The 21265-nt window shown below is 40.9% G+C and overlaps 2 protein-coding genes across 5 annotated transcripts in view; one reads left to right on the top strand and one right to left on the bottom strand.

The window, feature by feature from the left end:
• The window catches only part of MACROD2 (mono-ADP ribosylhydrolase 2), an 877957-nt gene that overhangs the window by 754272 nt on the left and 102420 nt on the right, over positions 1 to 21265 (bottom strand). The gene's annotated exons all lie outside the window — the stretch shown is intronic.
• Positions 15269 to 17218, top strand: FLRT3 (fibronectin leucine rich transmembrane protein 3). Its single transcript, XM_009959900.2, has one exon. The coding sequence runs from the start codon at positions 15269 to 15271 to the stop codon at positions 17216 to 17218; it is 1950 nt and encodes a 649-aa protein (XP_009958202.1).

Genomic DNA, 21265 nt, shown 5'->3' with positions numbered 1-21265 from the left:
GAAGAGACAAAGACAGAACCGTCACCCCTACTTATGACTAAACAAATCTGTTCAGACAATATAAACTTAGTCCTTCCTAAGAATAAACACTTTTGAGTTATTCATATATCCAACACTGGCACATAGCCTTTCATAATTTCAAACCCAGGTATTACACAAGCAAATCAGCAAACGCACAGACTCCAGCTTATTGCTAAATGTTAACACAGACTAGACACAAACAACTAGGGTGGTGCATTTGGCCAAAATAGGATGCTAATGCTTTGATTTGCATGCAAAGCAGGGGGTGTACATTTTTTTTTAGAGATAACAGACCACCATCCAAAGCCTTCAGCAGCACTATATCCACACAATTGCTTTAAGTTCACAAAGAATGCTAAATATTCCCATGGAGCAACTAGTACAGCATAGATCTGCACAGAACTTGGCCACTATAATTTTACAAGATTAGACCTGTGTGAAACTGCTTACCTAATATGAAACCAGTAGGAGAAGGAAAGAAAATAGGAAGCTCTTTTAACATGTAAAAGGGGGCTAAAGGAGAAGGACAATGAGGGAGAGAAGAGAGTTCAGCAGAAGCAGCTTCTCCTGGCAGATGATCAATGCACAAAGAGCTGGAATGTAAACACTTCCGTGTGGGTTTGATGTGCAGAGGAACAGCTACTGGGCATTGCAGGAGGAGGAGAGGAGGTGGGTGAGTGGCAGGGCATACGTTCACAGAAAGCCTGGCAGAGAGAGGCTGACAACGGTGAGAAGAAAGAGAGAGGCGGCAAAAATGCTAGGGCTATCAAGAAGTAAAACAAAACAAAGGCTCAGGAGAAGAACCATTTTTGTGGCCTGAAAATACACTTGCGAGAAAGAATGTGACTTTCAAGCTTTTGGTATATAGCTATGAAGAACTAAGATTTAGGAAAACTGCGTATGGAAACATAAGAAACATGTATCTTCCCCAAATGTAGGTCTGCCTAGTATCTAAACAGTCAACAGCAGGAGCAGCAAAGAGTTCAAACACCAACAGGTAAAACAGGAACACGGGCAGAAAGGAGTCATCTGCCCCAAGCCCCTTCTTAGCACGCCACAAACTGCCACTGCCTTGTGTATCTCTCTGTTCTTGAAGGCCAGCTTAGGGCAGCTGTCACATAAGCAGCAATTAAAGCTCCAGGAACAAGAGTCCAAGACCAAAACTGCACCAGAATTTTTCCTGCCATTTCAGAAGATTTCATTTCTTTTTTTTTTTCTTAAAGTATTTCTCTACTGCTAGGACCTTTCATATAGAGGCAGGTGTAAAAATACATTTACCACTTTGTCTCAGTATAGGCTGCATCCATAAAAACGTCAATTTGCATATGTAAGAAATACCCTCAGGGAAGAACAGCAGTTCAATCCTCTATGGAATTCTTCCTGGCACATACTAGACATCCCTAACACTCTCAGTTAAAGTTCTCAAGGTTGTTTTGGGGCAACACTATTTTTCCTTCCTCTAACACACTTTCAAAGCCACGTCAAGCACATGGAAAGTCTACTCTGTTCTCGCAGCAACACTTACTTTGTCAAGTTTGCAAGCAAAACCTCCATATTCTTCAGAGCTGTGAAGAAGTTAGCTCTGTTTCTCCCAAAAATTTTGTGGTGATGGCTTCATGGTTTGACATCTAACAAAGGGAAAAAATTGCTTTCTAAATACAAAAAGCAATAGGCCTTAAGCATTAGGAGCAAACTTTATTGGTATGGACTTTACTCAGTCAGATTTCTTTATCCATTTCTGTATGTTCTGTAAATAAAAGAAAAAAGATAAATACCTTACTCATAGGCTTTGCAATTTCAAGTATCCCATTAAGTTACTTAATTTTGCTATCAATAGCACGTGATCTCATAAGCAGAACTGTTTATTTGCCTTAGGAAAAATGGAGATGTGGTTGCATCGGGGGTGTTTTTGAGTTGATGAGGTTTTTTCCTGGGGCTGTTCAGAAGAGTTGGAAAGAAGAACAGGGAGAGAGCACAGAGAGAAGGGAGAGGAATGGCAGAAAACACAGGTGCAGTGGTCTAACCTCCTGGCCTTTACAAACAGACAAAAGAATAATTACAATTGCAACCATTACCTCTCAAACATTCTTCTGTCAGGGAAACAAAAAAAGAAGTGCTCTTGAGCCCACCTAATTTTAAACAAGTATTTCGTTTTAGACTCGTCATACCTTTTTAGCTCTACTGTGAGCCGTCTTGCATGACTACATTCTCATTTTTGTTGCATTTGATACAGAGCTGCTGCACCAACTTTGACAAGGTACTCTATGTACATACACAATGCTGAAAGCTGAATTTGACAGGCATTTATTTTTGAAAGAATGTATCCAAAATTGGATTCTAATTTTGAAATGGTTCAGATCATTTAAAGATTAAACTCTAATACAAACTGCAATATGTACTTGCTGAGAAACTGTACTTAGTACCAGAAAACCTTCTAGGACATCTATCATACAAAAGTTCATATATTTTAGTGTTTTCTTTTCTTAGATGTCTCTACAAATCAACCAATGCCAAGTTTGGATTTGGGACAGCCTGCTTTGAAAAATCAATATAAGCTGTTAAAAGCCTAAAGCTAAAACCCACTAACATTCATTTCAGCGTATTTCACTGAATATCAAACTATTACTCTCAGCTTTATCTAAAAGAAATCTGTTCTTGGGAAGCTTGAAGAAGCAATGGTTCAGTTTTGATGCTTGAAGACAGCTCTCTCCTCTGCACTGAGGCTGAGTGATCTCAGCTTCAATTTCACTTCCCGGCCAATGTGTTTGGTTTCTTAACATTTCATAAATGTCCTGCCCAGAAACGTTTATGACTGGAACCTGATTTACAGCAGGACAAAGCAGATGCGAAACGCCTGTCAAATCATAGTGAGAGTCATTCAGGTCAACCTTTGGCTGAGCAGGTTCCCAGAACTTTGATTCTTATCATACCATCTGGGTGCTCAGAAAAAAAAAACAAAACCAAACAAGCATCATCATTATCATGTTGACCTAACAACACCTTACAAGTGTGTGTTATAAACTTGCATTAAAATTATTTGAAACACACTATGTAGCATAAGTACTCTGAATTTCCCATCTGCCACTGTTTAAACTGTCTCAGCCCATTAAGTGTTAACAAGATTGCCATGTCTTCTGAAAGGCAATTTCCCTATAGGTCTGACAAGAACTTTAATCTCCATGTCACAAGCGTTATTAATTCTATAAACAAAATAGTAAAGACTATTTTAACTTAGAAATTCAATTAAAAGATCTCATTATATTCCTAGGGTTTGATACATCTGTGTTAAATATTCACATTTTTATTCCCCATATATAAGTAACTCCATCGGTATTAATGGAGTTCCTCCATTCTCCTGGAATTCAAAAGGCCTTGAATTTCTGTATTTTAAGAAGATGGAGAACGTGGTCAAGCTCTCCACGTACAACAGTTTTTTTGTGGAGAGTATTTTAAAGGCTACCCATGTTCTTAAGAAGTATATTTACAGAGTTTACATAAAAGAATGCAGTCAAAAATCTGCTTCCAACAGCACATTAAAGACCTCTCAGTACTCTAAAGCAGCTGTGACCTGGTAAAATCTAATTATTTCTCACATGCACTTTGGAATTCTCCAGGTATATTTACTATAATTTCTAACTGGTGCCACAAGCACTGGGCCACCCTTGGACTAAAACGGAAAGGTAGCTGATTGTGTCTCACATACATCTTTTATGAATGTCCCACAGATGTATGTTAAGGCTTAGCAACATGGCACAGCAACGTAACGCTGGAACCTGCTAACTAATACAACTCAGTCAGGCATCAGAAGTTCCAAATATACGATGTTTGTGAAAAATGCTACTGTGATCTTAACAGAACCCCACTTAAAAGAAAAAAAATCTACAGGATATTCGCAGCATCTCAAAATGCCTTCTGCATTTCCACAGCCCGCTGTTCTGTCCCACACGATGAGACACAGATGCGCTGTAATACCAGGCATACCCACGTATACGTGTACGTATGTATCCACACCGCATGCATTTAACACGTTATATATACATTAAGATGTATATGCCACACAGCTGCATATACTGAACTGATTAGGGTACAGCTTACTCTGCCAGGACTATCGATACAGACAACTGTACCTTAACTCAAAGTCAATTTATTATTAGATTTTACTGTCTTCAGGGAAAGATTAGAATTGAAGTGACAGAAAGAAAAAAATCCTTTTCCCTCATTATCAAGGAAAATCAACCCAGGGTTTTTTTAATTGAATAAATACAGCATGTATATAACATTTCAAATATTTAATACTAAACACATTAAGCAGTATTCAAAGATCTATTAAAACGCCTCTTAAGAAGGGATGAACTTTGACACTTTCATCTATATTTGGTTTTGCCAAAAGGTAAACAAAGGGAATTTGAGTATTCAAACTTTATACAGAAAGAGCAACTACCTGGCAGTTTCCATGGGCCTTAAAGAAATTAAGCTGTCTTTAAACTTAACAAAGCTTGGCTTTGCTATCTTTTGATAGCAGCAAAAAGTGCAACCGCAGGACAACTGAGATCAGCAGAGCCAGTTTTCGGAAGCATGCATTCCCCCGGACATGAGCTTCTTGTGCTGGCGAACACACCTGGCCAAAATGCTGCAGGAGATGTCCAACATCACCTATGCACCACTATCGGAGAAAACAGGGTACTCATGAAGACAGTGGCTGTCAGTTTGGACAGAAACTTGCTTTTTGATGGAAAGTAACAGCAGCAGAAACTTGCATTTTGACGGAAAGAAACAACAGCAGAAACATCAACTCAATCTGCCAAATCCAATGTCGCTTGTGTGAGACAGCAGGCTACAAATAAAAGGAAACTAGGTTTTATGAAAAAACATCTGGGGAACGTATGTTCTAGTTTGCCCTGTGACTTCTATAAATTTTTGGTTTTGTTAGAGAAGTAAAAAGTTTGTTTTCCAACGAAAAATCCCTGCACACCAGCCAGGCCTCACGCACCCTCAATCTCAGTCCCGCCAGGGACGATAAGGTATCTCCAAGCAAGCGCCGTCCCGGGTGGAGCAACCAGGCAACTCTTATCCTCTTGCTGATTTCAAACGGCATTAAGCGCTAACACCTCGAGAAAACCCTTAAAGCTCCCAAAGGTGCCGCCGCCACCCGCGACACCTCAAGCAAGGTGCCAGGGCGAGGCCCTTGCTTCTGGAGGGGGACACCGGCGGAGTAACGACCATTTGCTTACGGAGGCTGAGGAAAGCGACGGCGATGTATGAATATTTTTGTTTCAAAAGCACTTGTGCAACTCGTCACCACCCCTGATCTTTGAGCCAAGGGGAAGGCGGCGGCCGGGGTTAACCTCCCAGCGCCGCCTGCCCCGCCGGGAGCCCAACCGACACCGGGGAGCCGAAAACGGTCACTTGGGGTTTAACTGAAGGGACGAGGGGGCGCCAGCTCCCTCCCAGCACAGTCAGCAGCGGCATCACAGAAAAAAAAAAAAAAAGGTAAAAAAATGTAAAAAAAAACCCAAAACAAAACAAAACAAAAAAACCAGAAACACCCGCCGCGGCGCGGCCCCGCCCCGCCCCCCCCGCCAGCTCTCCTCAGGGTTGAGGCGCCGCCGCCCCTCCCCCGCCCCAGCCCGGCCATGGCGCCGCCTGCTGCTCCCCCTAGCGACAGCGCCGCGCGCCGCGCCACGCCGCGCCCCGCCCCTCCCCGGCCCCGCCCCCGGTGACGTCTGGCCCCGCCCCCGCGGCTCGCCGCTGCCGCCGCGACTTGAGGGCGCGCGCTGAGCTCCGCGGCTGCCCCGCGCCAGCGCAGCGCCCGGAGCGCCGCACCGCACCTCTCCGCGCCCGGCCCCGGCGCCCTTCCCCAGCCATCAGTGGAATTACCGCGGCGGCCGCGCTGGAGTCAGGATCGCCCCTTTCCGCGCCCCGCAGGTAAGTGCGGGATAAACAGTTTCTTTCTCCGCGGGAGTTGCGCGGGTCGGGGTATGAGGGGTGAGGAGCTAGAGGAGGAGGATGAGGCGGGAAGTTTGGGCGCACACACACACACACACATACACACACCCCCAGCCCCGGGGTGCGGGCACGGCGCTGCGGCGGGGGGAGCGCCCCGCTGGCTGCGCGGCAGGGCGCGCAGGAGCGCGGCGGCCCCGCGGGCACAGCGGCGGCTGCAGGCGGCCTTTGCCCCCCCACCCTGCCGTATACTTGGGACGCAAGGCGGCTGCTCCCGAAAGTGGCAGAGCGGTGCCAGTGTTGCACCGGCTCCGCGGGGAAAAAAAAAAAAAAGCGCAAAACCGCCTTCCGCGGGGGCGGAGGGACCCGCGTAGCAACACCGCCGCGCCGGCTCCCCGCGTGCTGAGACCCCAGTCCCTCGTTTTAACGGGGTAGGGGGGAATCTTCCTGCCTGTACCCAGCATTTCTTCCCTGGTTCGAACCCAGACACACCACCACCACCCCCCGCTCCTTGCTGCGTATATTTAATAAAAATAAAAGATGATCGCGGTTGTGCCCCCTCCCCGCGGCGCTGCTGCTCCTGCACAAAGTCTGCGGGCGAGGAGATGGGCAACAAAATGGTTGCACATACGTTAAGAAAGAATGCAACAGGCCCCAATATTCCTCAAACACATACACGCACGGACACACACACCCCCCCCTTTCTTGGGGAAGAAGAGCTGAGAGTCCTCCTGCTCTTCGAAAGGTCCTTGCTTAGTTTTAATCAACTTTGCTGCTGTTTTCAGTTTATTCAGTGATTATCTGCTCTCGGAGAAGCACAGCAAATGTATTTCTTCCTATTTCATCCATTTATCCCTTTGCATACCTCAGCTCTACGTTCTTCTCGCCCCCAAATCCCTCTTAGGACTGATGGCTGAACCGATGGCTTTTGTTTGCCCAATTCCCTCCAACACCATTGGAAGCTACAACTTCAGTAGCTCAAGCGAAGCCCCAGCGGCCCCGCATTGCCCAGCGCACCATTGCTCTCCGCACCACTCCTGCTCCCCACCATTTGCCAGAGCTCCCAACAGCTTTCTGATTTTGGGGTTTGGGGTTTTTTTTTTAGGTTCCTCCATAGTTTTCATGTTCACCCCCCTTGGCAAATCAAAGCTCTGCTTTTGCACCGACAGTTGCCTTTCTGGCTCAGTCCTTCTCTTTGAGGTAGCCTAAATTTTCGTCTCTCTGACTGCAAAGGGGTTCGAGCACAACCCTGGCGCAGGCAAAGTTGCAAGGGGTGTTGCAAACGTGTAATTAACTAATTCGTGGAGTGCTGTTAGCCATGAGTTACTCATTCAGGCTGAAGGCAAGTCGCTTCCCTTCAAGGGATCAATTCTGGTCACTGAACAGAGTACAACGGAGTGTTTTGTACACCAGATTCACATCGAAATGCAGAATTACTTGACAATTAAATCTTATTCCTGCAAGGACCACGTCAGCCAAATGCATTTTCTTATTGCCACTTCAAAAAAGAAGATTCACGTTTTGAATTTCCATGTAAATCCTCTATGCAGAATAAAAGTATAGAAAGAAGAGGCTGAAGATGTAAAGACTTTAAAAAAACAATTCATTAGCCTGACCCCAATTTCCTTGCCTAAAATATACTGCCCGAAAAGATAGAAGCATCAGTTATGCTCACCATCTATTGCCTGGGGATATGGCGTCTTAATGAACATTGCTTTGAATTAGAGGAAAAAATGCATTTGTCAATTCAAGTGTACAAAGAAAAGAATGATTTGCTATAAAACAGAAAGATCAGGATGTGTGTTCCTTGTATTCAATATATGCCACACAGTAGGTCATACTTAAGAGGTGCCCTTCCTTCCATCAAAAGAAAAACCACCCACCCTCAAGTTTCCTTTAATTTATTCCAAAAAACATATAATATAGCCCTGTTTAAGGTCTGTGTTCAAATATTTCATAAACATGAGATATACCTGAGTTTATAGAAAGCCAATTATCTTAAAATACACTGAGGTTATTCTAATCCTTCTATTCATGCTGCTCTCAAGCTTTTCTGTTTTTCCATCCACATTTAATCACTTCTAAAAGCTGTATTTTTTCCTGTCTTCTGTGCTCCTCATATATACCAGAAACAGTGACAACCCTTGGCATATATTTAAAATGCTAACTATCTTTTTTTTTTTTTTTTTTTTTTTTTTTTTTGGTAAATTCATACCATTTTATCTTAACTGGAGACAAATACTGTAGGTTAAGACAATCAGCATGGGAAATCAGATTCTTTAAACTCTATGAAAGAGGTGTCTTTAAATTTTTAATTTTTTTTAAATTTTTTTCTTTAAATTCCTTCCTTTGGAGGCTGCCTCTGTTGTTTTTCAACAGGAGACTTTATTGTAATTAAAGCAGAGAGAACTGGACAGCAGCAAAACCCATCTGACTTGTGGCTCTTAAAAGCACAGGTTTTGTAGCGTGTACCACCCCCCAGTGGGCAAAAAAACTCTGTAGTAAACTCACAGCAACCTTTAATCTCCAGAAACAAAAGTTTATACGTTGTACAGCAAGAACAAAATAAAGATTCGTTTCTGGGTTGGGTTTCTTCTTTTTTTTTTTCCATTTTTCCTGCATAACCAATAGCTAAAAGTTAAAAGAGATGATGTAAGGTGGTGGTGACTAATCAAAGCAATTGCTGGAGTTTGCGAACTTTGCACTGCAATTATTTGAAGTGACTTCAGTCGGTCGATGGCCATCTTTGTCTCCTTCTAGCAGGAAGCATGGATGCTAATGGGTAGTTATTCCTGAAGTTTTTTTCCTTAATCACTTCAAAGCACGGGGATGCACAGAAGAATTAATAAGGAATTGCTTCCATTTATTTTTAAGAAGTGACCAGGTATCACTCAGGGCAGGCATCTTGCAAAGTGTTCAGTAAATCTATTCTATCATAAACTCTGTTCTTCCTTTCATGAGCTGGAAGAATTCAAACAGACTTACAGCTTCACATTTTTAAAAGTCTTATTTTTTGAGGAGCGAGTTTAGTATGAGCAAACAACTGTTTTAAAAGGGAAAGAACCAAAACTACAGAAACTTTATCCAGTGTTGAAGTGGTATTTTTACATGCCAGTTTTGTGCCAGGAACACCCTATCAGGTATAATTCCACCTAAACTTGTCAAGAGGAGGAGGGGGGGAGAGAATAGATTTTACCTTGAAACAATGGCAGCATTTGTTCTCTATTCTTTTATTTTAAGCACGGGTGAGTTACCTCAGCAGCAGCTCTCCAAAGAAAACCTAGAAGCCATAATTGGCTAAACTCAAAGAGCACTAAAACACCAAACAAAAAGCCATTGCAAAACGCTCCCCCTCAAAGTGCTTTTTTAACATGCAACCTTTGCAGGAGCAGAGTCGTCAAAACAAGAGAGTGAGTAGGAATAGCGTAATAGTCTGGATCTTTTCAACCTGGCATCTTCAAAACCAGGAAGGGTTTTAAAAGTAAACTTCAGAAGAGAGCAATGCTTGGTTCATTTCCATCCTCTACAGCAAATACTGGTTTGGCTCATCTTGGGCGTGGAGTCAGGCTTTTGCTCAGAATCCTTTTCTAAGTCAGATTCACTTGCATTTCAGGGAAGATCACATAAAAATTTGCATTTTTTAAGACACTTGAGTTACGACTAGGGAAAAAAAAGCAATATTTTATTCAGCTACTTAAGGGGGGAAGCAGAATTTCTACAAGTGAATAAAACCTTTTCCAATGGAAGAAAAACCCCAAATTTCCCTGAAACACAGAGATCTAACGTGACTGAAGGGCTCTGTCTCACTTTAACAAACTCCTTTGCATTCTTTACCCCTTGGGAAGACAGCTAGAGGACCTTCTGCTTGCCTAGCACCAAACAAAAGACTGGGGCACCTTCCTGAAATATGATGATCGTGGAAATTGCAGCTCCTAGACAGGGTGCTTAGAAAGCATTTCTCTGTCACTATCAACTAACCCCGAGTAATACACTTAAAGAAAACAAAGTATGGGCATTGTTTTAAGGGTAGATTAGCACTGTGGAATAATTTATTTTATTCTTTTAAAGTTGGTGAAGCTATTTAAGAGGCAGCATGACCTTTGTGAACTAAACTGGCAATATATGCAGTAGACAGACTTCACGAGTATAACATAATAAGCACGGTTTGTGTTTCTGATACATTTCAGATTATAAACAGATACTGATGTAATTCTGGAATGGAAGTACGCTGATTACGCAAAATCATTATGCTTATCAAATACCTATATTCTAATGTTAACTTTAAATGATACTCTTGTCATTTATAACCTAAAAATACTGAGCTGCTACCCTTCCCCCTGTTACTTCGATGGTTAGAAAGCAGCCACTGAACTACCAGGGTTCTTGCAGATTAGAAATTCAAATAAGCATTGTGTGACCTCGAGTGAGGCAGGTCTTTATTTTATTCACATTTTATCACAGCCTGAAAAGAAAAAAAAAAAATCTGACTTTTTTTTTAAAAACTCCCAACATTTCAAATATACCAAAACTTTTTTTTTTTTTGCCATTGCCTGCATACAGGACAGGCAGTGCAGCTGGACTCCGTACCTTATGACAAATACAGTGTTCTTTGGTACATTTTTCTTGTATAGTGCAAATTACTTTGAACTTTTTAAAATAAAATGTCCCCCTGCTTAGCTGTACCACAGTGATAAGTACACGCGCGAGGCTCACGCATTACCTCTATCTGTAGTAATACGCTTGCTTACACAATGTCCCAGGAAAAGTAATTTAACCATGCAGTTCAGCAAAGTTCATGAAAACATTCAACTTGGAATAAAGATAAGCAAAAAAGCTGCTGTTCAGTTACTCCAACATTAGTTTTGTTACCAAAAAAAAGGTAATTTTTGCATTTAAAAATGAATTTTAGCACACACTTTCTGTTCAATAGTAATGGCTTCTTTCAAAATCATGTGTCCATGAAGCCTCCCAATTTGGTGTTGCAGAAACCTGGACACAGTGTCTGTACCAGTGGGGGTCACTTCTCTTTTCATCCTGCCGGATCAGCTATAATGACTTGATGTCAGGGAATATTTAGAGACAGCTCAAGAAGGGAAAAGTTGGAGCATGGCAGCAGGATTCCCTTCTTCTCTGTAGACAGATCACTGGAGCCTTTGATATGCAAAAACATTGTTTTCAGCTATGGCTTGAGATATAAAAGGGAAGTGCGAGATATCAAACAATTGAAACCTGAAGAAAACCATTCGAAGTTTAGAAAAGGAAGTAGGGGGTATAGTCTTAATCCACATTTTTGAAACAGTGTCGTCTTCTCCAAAGAGACCTGCTTTTATTTTTTTCTCTCTTGTTTTCATGTAATTTTGAGAAAAGGGATAAAAAAAATTCCAAGAACTTAATGAGCTTTAGTGCTTTCATTTTAATCCTACACATTACTGCTATTATAATAGCGGCAATAAATGGAGAGATGACTATCAAATGGAGCAGAGAGGAAGCAGTTTATATGCTAGAAAGGTAAAACAAATGAACATTCTCATGTATGTATGTATGTATGTGAGGTATGCATACTAGAGCCTCTGTTTTGCTTAATACTAACGTGTTTTACACCTTAAAAGAAAATTTATGATTTTGAAGTATTTAAAAGGTACTGTAGTGTTCAAAGGCCTACGTAAAATTTATATTCCTACTTCACAATATACTTCCAGAAAGTACCCTCTATCACAACTTCACATTAGTTCCTAAGAGATACCAATTTTTCTACAGCTGTTAAGCAACTGTTTATTTCAAAGTTTCAGGAATAGAGCCTGGACTTCTCTCCCCAAACACTTCAGTAATACAGACCAAGAAAACTAGGCACTGCAGGAACATGGAATAGTTTTGTTCCATTTTATAGTGATTGCATAATTTACCCAAGTTACGTAAGTTACAAAAAAAATACACATTCCCTTATATTCTACACATGGCCACGCAGATTGAGTTTTTGCCTTAAATAAAGCGTATCTGAAACACTTATTTATGCCACAGTGGGGGTCTCTCATTCTAAGTTACTTTTTTCCTTACACAACTGCTGAAAACAAGGTGCAAAACCAAAGCTCAGATGAGCATGAAAGAGCATCAGGAGAGAAAAGGCTTTAACTATTCCCTCACTAGGCACCATTTCGGGGGGGGGCAGCCACTTAATGGTAAACACTTTTCTATGGCAAAGAGCAGGATAATTTGTATCTATGTCAATAATTTTGTATCAGTGCAAATTCCCTGTTGCTCCAGGAGTATTACTGCTCTACTTCATAATGGACTTGCTTCAAATTGCAAAAGACAGTCTTAGAACAGAGACTGTTTCTGTTTAGGTCTAAGACTTCACAAAGGACCAGAACCTCCTCTAGTGAGGCTCATAGGAAGGCAGCAGCTAAGCAAGCATTACTCAGCATGCTCTTTCTTCCTAGCATTTCAGTTCTGAGGATTGTGCTGAGTTCTCTGGACAACATGTAGTCACAAAAGGGAGAGGCAAGTAGACATTAAGGATTTTTTAATTTCATATTTAACCACGTATATTTCAGACATACTACCTATATACTCTCAGGGAACACAGACTTGGGATCTCACTCTGGATACTTTCTGCAATAGTGATACTAGTAGCCCAAGTTAAAAATACCATTCAAAAACCAAACTAATTAGAGTTCTGCAAGAATAGAAACAGCCAAGACTGAAAATATTTTTCTGGTTTTGAAATTAGAAAAATCAGATAAAATGTTAATCTAAACACTTAATTCCACTGTCCAAAGTGACAAATACAATAGCTTACAAGTTCAGACCGCAAATCGAGCACATTTCATGGACAAGACCCACATAATATATCTTTATTGTCATAGAGTTGACAGAGATACCCAGCTAGTCCCCAATTCAGAACCAGCATGTTGCAAATATGAAATATTAATACAGTATTTTAGCAAAACTGTTTCCCCTTTCATGCAGTAACTACTGAATCGTAATTAGCTCCCTTTACATTTAAAACCAAGGAGGGCCTCATCATCTACCTCAGTTTACCAAGAACACAAAGCAAGCAACCATTTATGCCTCCCCCAAGAAGGCAGGACTGGCATTTGGCATCAGGTGGGAAACATCATTTACAAATACTGTGTTACTGTCAATTCAGGATTACTGTATTTTCTGCTAAAAGAAAGGAAGATACAGTTCCAGCAAAACTGCAGTAACATGAGACTAAACAGCAAAACATTTTCTTAGACCTCTGTATTTTGCTGAAATTCCAGTATTTTGGGAAAACAAGATGTGCTAGTCATGTAGACAATAAGCATGGCATCATTTATGTAGGGGATGCAACACAACTGTGAAGGAGAGTGTCCACCAGTTGTTATTAATTCCAATTTGTTTGTTTGTTTTTACTTTCACAGGAAATTAAGAGTTCAAGGAAAGCTTTAAAAGGGGAGTTTTCTGGGAAGGAGATCATATTTTTGTGTTTTGGGTTGTTTTTTTTTTTAAATGAAGAAAACCATCTGAATTGCCTAACATTCCTACGCTACAGTAACTTGCATTCTTGCAGCGCAGGAGGAATTCTTTCCTGCATTACAAATTTGGAAGAAGTGTTAAAAAGTGAGAGGTAGAAAACGGTTCTCTCAAAAAGGCATGGATGTATTGGGATGTAGCTACTGTACAAAGTTTATACTTGGATAATTCTGGACAGGAGAAAGCAGCCCGGTCCCTGACCTCCTGAAGAGGCTACCATCCTTCAAGCCTCAGCATAATGAATAGTTTCTGTCATGCGGCGCTGAAGTTACCACCTCCAACTACTACGCTGCACAGAAGAGTTTGTAAGAGTTACAAAGAACGTAATTCCTGCTAAAGGCATTAAACCAAACAAAAGAAGCTCTTCATTCACAGACTTTACATGAGGACAAAAATAGAGGGAAGCTGAAGCTTTTCTACGCCCTGGCCTGGTGTGCTTAGGTACCATGATAAATCTTGGTTGGAATGCTCATTGAGTATCGTGCCAGGAGCCAGGAAGCACACACCACCAAGAAGGACCATCTGAGTAAACACCGTTGAGAAAAAACACAGCTCCATGGAATAAACCGTGAGAGTGACTTGCGAGAAAGACATTCCTTTACTGGATATCCTCAAGCACAAAATTTACTCATACCTTTAAATACGGTAGGATCAATATTAATTTATTTTCCCTTTTGTGCCTCAGAGAATAAAGTTCAATTAATATATGAACCCACAAGAAAAAAGGTCGTGACACCGCTTAATGCATAGGTCATCTTACAGAAGTTCTCACAACCCTAATTACAATGGTAATTGAATTATGTTGTCTTAAAAGCTATAAAAATGCTAATTACGTGAGCTCAATGTACAAACACACTGCTAATGCAAAGTACAATTTCAGTCTCAAGAGTTAATTTATATTATCCTACCCTGCACAGTTTGAACTAATAAGATGGGAAAATGTGGTTAAACCTGCCAAATAGTCTCTTATTAGTGTACTGCTTAGTAAGAAGACTTATGAGAATGACAAATAGTTCAACATGAAATTAAGCATGTAATGAAATATTCCATCCAGTCAACTAGAAAGCCACAGCTCTACCAGCTATGTCAGGTTGTTGCCTACCTACCAATTGTAACATTCTCCCTTCTAAACACTCCAGCTCAAAACCCAAGAAAAGTAAGCTGCAGTATTTGTAAGACACATGACATGATGTTGAGCACTGGCCCTTGCTCTTTTGTCTGCATTTTATGCTTTGCCATTAGGACTTTTCAGAACCTCCAAAATAGCTACCACTAAACTTGTGGGTTTGGTAAGGGTTTTATAGTTCACTTAAGGGCTCCTGGGCTAGTTAGCTGGCTTAGGAATTACTTCTTATCTTTCAGATACAGAATGATTTACTTGAGCTCTGGTGTGACTTCAGCTCTGTAACCTGTCTGGTATCTGCAAACAAAGATCGCCTCTACACGTGAAATGTGAAGGAATCCTTAGAAAAAGCCTTCTTGCTTAAGCTAAACTATTCACTGAGCAGACATACCTGATTATGTTATTTTCAATTACTATGGAGAATAACCTGTTAACTTAATTGAATTAGTACAAGAAGTAGTACAATTATTGATGTAAGGAAAAGAAAGTAAAATGTGTCTATGAGCTTGAATTTTAGTTTAATACATGCATTTCAGATGTTTTCTGTAATGTTGAAGTTGAATTTTGATTGCAGTTTCTTCACTGATGATCTGGATAATTTTGTTTGTTTGGTTTTTTTAGATTGTTGAAGATCAGAACTGTATACAAATCTCATCATTCCTGACCATGATTAGTATAACCTGGAGCATCTTCCTAGTTTGGACTAAAATAGGGCTGTTACTTGACATGGCACCTTATTCTGTTAGTGCCAAACCATGCCCTTCGGTATGTCGCTGTGATGTGGGTTTCATATATTGTAATGATCGCGATTTGACGTCTATTCCTACAGGAATCCCAGAGGATGCTACTACCCTCTTCCTACAGAACAATCAAATAAATAATGCTGGGATTCCTTCAGAACTGAAGAACTTGCTTAGGGTGGAAAGAATATATTTATACCACAACAGCCTAGATGAATTCCCCACTAACCTCCCTAAATACGTTAAGGAACTGCATTTGCAGGAGAATAATATAAGGACCATTACTTATGATTCACTTTCACAAATTCCTTATCTGGAAGAACTGCATTTGGATGATAATTCCGTTTCCGCTGTTAGCATTGAGGATGGAGCTTTCCGGGACAACATCTATCTCAGACTTCTTTTCCTCTCTCGAAATCACCTTAGCACCATTCCCTGGGGTTTGCCTAAAACAATAGAAGAGCTACGCTTGGATGACAATCGTATTTCCACGATTTCAGAGCTGTCCCTTCAAGACCTTACAAATCTAAAACGCCTTGTTTTAGATGGAAATCTTCTAAATAACCATGGATTAGGAGACAAAGTCTTCATTAATCTAGTCAATCTTACAGAACTGTCGTTGGTCCGCAATTCACTCACAGCCGCACCAGTAAATTTGCCGGGCACAAACCTAAGAAAGCTTTATCTTCAAGAAAACCACATAAACCGTGTGCCACCGAATGCTTTCTCTTACTTAAGGCAGTTGTATCGACTAGATATGTCCAATAACAATATTAGCAATTTACCTCAGGGTGTCTTCGATGATCTGGACAACATAACTCAACTTTTTCTTCGCAACAACCCTTGGCACTGCGGGTGCAAAATGAAATGGGTACGCGACTGGTTACAGTCATTGCCTTTAAAAGTTAACGTACGTGGACTGATGTGTCAGGCACCAGAAAAAGTACGTGGAATGGCTATCAAAGACCTTAATGCAGAGCTATTTGATTGTAAGGATGATGGCATGATAAGCACCATCCAAATCACTACTGCGGTACCAAACACGTTATACCCGGCCCAGGGACGCTGGCCGGTTTCTGTGACCAAACAACCAGACATCAAGACTCCCAACCTAAATAAAAACTACAGAACCACAGCAAGCCCAGTACGCAAAATCATTACAATATTTGTGAAATCCGTAAGCACGGAGACTATTCACATCTCCTGGAAAGTTGCACTACCAATGACTGCTTTAAGACTGAGCTGGCTCAAGATGGGTCACAGCCCTGCCTTTGGATCTATAACTGAAACGATAGTTACAGGCGACAGAAATGACTATTTGCTTACAGCTCTTGAACCAGAATCGCCATACCGTGTATGCATGGTTCCCATGGAAACCAGCAACATCTATCTCTCCGATGAAACGCCCGAATGCATCGAGACTGAGACGGCACCTCTTAAGATGTACAACCCTACCACAACCCTTAATCGGGAGCAGGAGAAAGAACCTTACAAAAACTCCAGCTTGCCCTTGGCCGCCATCATTGGTGGGGCAGTGGCGCTGGTGGCCATAGCGCTGCTGGCTCTGGTCTGCTGGTATGTCCACAGAAACGGGTCCCTGTTTTCCCGGAACTGCACGTACAGCAAGGGACGCCGGAGAAAAGATGACTACGCTGAAGCAGGAACCAAGAAGGATAACTCCATCCTAGAAATCAGGGAGACTTCTTTCCAGATGATACCAATAACCAACGACCAAGTGTCCAAGGAGGAATTTGTAATACACACCATTTTCCCCCCTAACGGCATGAATCTGTACAAGAACAGCCACAGTGAAAGCAGTAGTAACAGGAGCTACAGAGACAGTGGTATTCCAGATTCAGATCATTCGCACTCATGATACTGAAGGACATGAAAAACTGGTTTGGGTTTTGTTGGTTTTTTTGGTTTGGTTTTGTTTTTTAAAGAAAACAAGAAAAGACTGACTTAACAGTTGCTGTTCTACTGCAAAACACTGGATTAAAAGACTGACAAAGCAATGTACTGTACATTTGCCATATAATTTATATTTAAGAACTTTTTATTAAAAGTTTCAAATTTCAGGCTACTGCTGCGATTAATGTAGTGGGGATACCTGACCACAATTCTATATTTTAGTATTTTTTAGTAATTTGTACTGTATTTTCCTTGCTAATATTGAAGTTACAGACCATTTAACTTTTGTGTTCTACTGAGTAAGATGACTTGTTGACTGTGAAAGTGAATTTTCTTGCCGTGTTAAGCAGTCAGAACATTCATCTGAGATCCTTGTAAGTGTAAGCACAGGCCATTTTTCACTTTGGTATCAATAAAATAATGTTGAACCTGGCAAATCAGGAAGGTCAAGAAGTGGTTGCAAAAACTCACAGAACTTTCAATGTGGGGTCTATTAAGTCTGTAAACTACAACAATATTCAATAAACAAAAATGCGTGTAGTAATGGGCAATATCAGCTGTCTGGATATATCCATTCAACAATGGTGAAATCCAGTTTAAAAGAAAAAAAAATCAGATCTATGACATGCATGAGACTGAAGCTTTTGACACGTAAAAAAAAAAAAGATCCCTGGAAGAAAGCATATTAAATTCCTAATGAGGAATTAAAAAAATGCACTAGGCTCTACAAACCAAGGGGGTAGATACATGGTTTAGGGATAGATTTCTGGTTGTCAAAGCCAGTGGTCTGCTTATTACAGAGAAAACTGTGATGGATGGTCACAGGTATTTGGGAGGCAAGGGCAGGAGGACGGAGACACTTAGAAACTGCTTTGGACAGAAAAAGGGCTGAAAGTACAGTTTCATAAGAAAAAAAAAGAGCAGAACAAAAAAAAAACCAGGCAATGTAAGCAAGGTCTCAAAAACTTTAGTCATGAAGGTAAGCAGACAATTGGGGAATACAGTTATTTTAAAACATATACTCAAATGGTAACCAGGTACATGTTAAGTACACTGCCATTACAGTCAGGAATACTGCCCATTACTGTCACAGTTTTCCAGAAATTCCTCGATAAATCTGTAAGGTAACATGTTTCCTTCTGCCTTCCTACTAAACTATGAGCTATTTCATGTTTAAGCCCCAAGCCACTCTTTGTTGCCATAATCATTTGTTTCTTCAACTAAAAACCAAAGTGCTTTGTACGCCCTTTGGCCAGTCTTGTGTGTGCCTTGATCCAACGCTACATGTATCAAGCTTTTAAAAACTCAAAAAAAGGAAAAAAAATAAAATAAAATACCCACTTTTTCATACGTAACATAACTATGAAAAATATTGGTCTTGTTGATGAATAAAGTTGGAAAGTTAGTTCAAAATAATGCTGTACCTCTGCAGTGCACTGACAGGAAACCCACTCAGAAGCTACTACTTTTCAGGTCATGAGCTTCATCTTTTTCTCTGCTCAACTTGACAGTATTACACTTGCCGGGTTTCTTTGTTATTAATTACTCTGAAAACAAGTTTTCACTACTTTGAAGTGTGAATAATGAAAGGGAGGGAAGGCATGGAGTTACTACCTTCTGAGATATGGGGTTTTTTTCATCAGAAACAGCAAACAGAAAGAAAAATACTTAACATTTTGGAGAATCTCGGACAAGAAGGAATGTATACCAAACAATTCAATTTTAAGAGAGTTTTAGCAGTGCTTGTCCAGTCCATTTCCCTAAGAGTGGTAAAGGATGGAAGATGACAAGAAAAAACAGTGACAAACGCCAAGACTGATGGTTTCAGCAGTCAGCGTGCAAACAATTCTCCTGCCAGGGATCCGTCTTAACTGCGCAGACCCAAAACTTCCAGTAACACACAGCTCTTTTCACCCTCATTTTCCAGATGTACCCAGGGAAGTTCCTCTCCAGACCCCCCTGTGTCATGGTACTGTTTCCTGCAGTTCCAGAGGAGCGGAGGAGTCCCAGACCGAGAAGCACTGTGCTTCCCCAACAACCTTACCCAAATCACATCGTCTTCTTCACATGGAGCAGTGATTGGATCCACTATGCCAGAAGTAACAGAAAGGGGCATGTTATGCTAAACAACTGTGTGCTCAGCTCAGTGTAACGCACTAAAGACTATTTTGCTCTGTTTTCCTGTCAGCTACAAATATAGGGAAGGGCAAGAAAGCCAAGACTTAAGCACATGGAGCCTCATTACATTCTTGTGCAAAAGGCTTCCTGAGCAGTAAGCGAGAAAGGAAAATCAACACAGATGGAGAAGACTGACCTGTTTTGTCATCTAAGCTACCATATAGGGACCCCTTACATCAGAGATACATTTAAAGGCAGAGTCACTGGCAACAGATTACTAGTCCTTTGCCATTGGCTCTCCAATAACAAAATTAAATAGGTTTTGCTGGATTTTCAAGCTATTTACATGAAAACGTCTCTCCTAGTTGACTCCAAATTTGAGTTGTGAAAAAAGGTAAAAATGTAACACTCAACGAGTACTCTCCCATGCCTCTTCTGAGGCACCTCACCCAGAGGTAGCCTGGTAATGCTACATACCATCTACTGCACGTCTCCAGTGATGCCACATAAAGGTCACAAGGGCTATAAAAAAGTTGCCATTTGAGGAGGACATCATTGCATGTCAATCTTAAGTACTAGGACTTTCATGCAAAGTTTATGTACTGAGAGACAAACCCAAAGCAACTTTAGCAGGTTGGCCCTGTCAGTGCTGGTTCACCTCCACTAGAAAGAGGGTGAAAACCTGGACAAGTGATTCTGTCCTCTGCACAGAACCAGCCCAGGTTTGCAGGGAGAACTGGTGTCCTCCTGCCGCCATTGGTGTCAATGGAAAAAATGGCACATCCATGCATACAAGATCTTCCTTAGGTTCTACAGCAACTTTTACACAACGCGCATAATATTAAGATTAATTTGGCAAGTGAAAGATTGATTTCAAACTAAACTCTGTGGGTTTTTCTTTGGATATTTATAGATTTCTATTCTGCTCCATGTCATGCCCATCTCTTCAAGACTCTTCTACTTATAGCGCTGCAGTTACAGCATGCAATGCTCTCTAGCACCATACATAAATCCGTTCTATTAGACAGTTATATACGTAGGCAAATCGGCTTACTACATTGAGCAGTTTACTCAACACATTTATCAAAATAACATTAATCCACGTTACATTTATCTCAATTTTCTAATTCCATGTTATTTCAGTGTACTGTTCAATATTTAATTGAGGAACAAGGAGTGGAATTTTTTTCAGCGTTGCCTAAACCTCTGTGCAGAATGAATTTAATTGGCATCCCGCATATTAGAAATCTATGCCAAGTATCTTTTACATTCTTTATTATCGTCCCTTTTTTTTAATTTATATTGCTATCTTGAATTGCTCACAGTTCTGTTTTAACCTGAAGCTGACTCCAAAAAACACCCTGATACTTTGGAAACAGTATTAGTTTTTGACTCATCTCAGTACCTTCCAGAACTAAATTTGCTCTGTTTATAGGCTGTTAGCTTTGTACAGCAGCCTGAAATGCAACAACTGTTGGGGTTTTTTGTTTGTGGTTTTTTGGGTTGTTTTGGTTGGTTGTTTTTTTGTTTTTGTTTTTTTTTTCTCATGGCTTTAACAGTACCACATTCAAAGTATTACGGTCTTGGAACACGTTTACCATTTCTTCTGCTAATGCACTAGCTAGCATGCAAGCTATATTGTGCCAATGCTGTACATATTGAATGTAGAGCAGCAAATGCAATAAAGCAAGAGCAAAAGTAATAAAGCCTTATTCGCTATTAAAATAATTTACTGATGACATAACACACTAAAGCACATAAACAGACTTCTCTGCTAAGTAAGAGGATGCAATTTTGCATATTCACCTGCAGCTGAAGTTGGATAAGATCTTCAGACGTGAGCTAGCAGATGCCATCTGCCTGGATTTATCCAAACCACATTCGTTTGGGATAG

Source organism: Leptosomus discolor, chromosome 2 (genome assembly GCF_034619465.1).
Source record: "Leptosomus discolor isolate bLepDis1 chromosome 2, bLepDis1.hap2, whole genome shotgun sequence".
NCBI lineage: Eukaryota > Metazoa > Chordata > Aves > Leptosomiformes > Leptosomidae > Leptosomus > Leptosomus discolor.
Note: the sequence above shows the minus strand (reverse complement) of the source record. Positions and strands in the feature narration are given on the sequence as shown.

What these genes read in the sequence shown, in the direction of transcription:
- FLRT3 (XM_009959900.2), top strand. Translation starts at nt 15,269, where the DNA reads ATGATTAGTATAACCTGGAGCATCTTCCTAGTTTGGACTAAAATAGGG.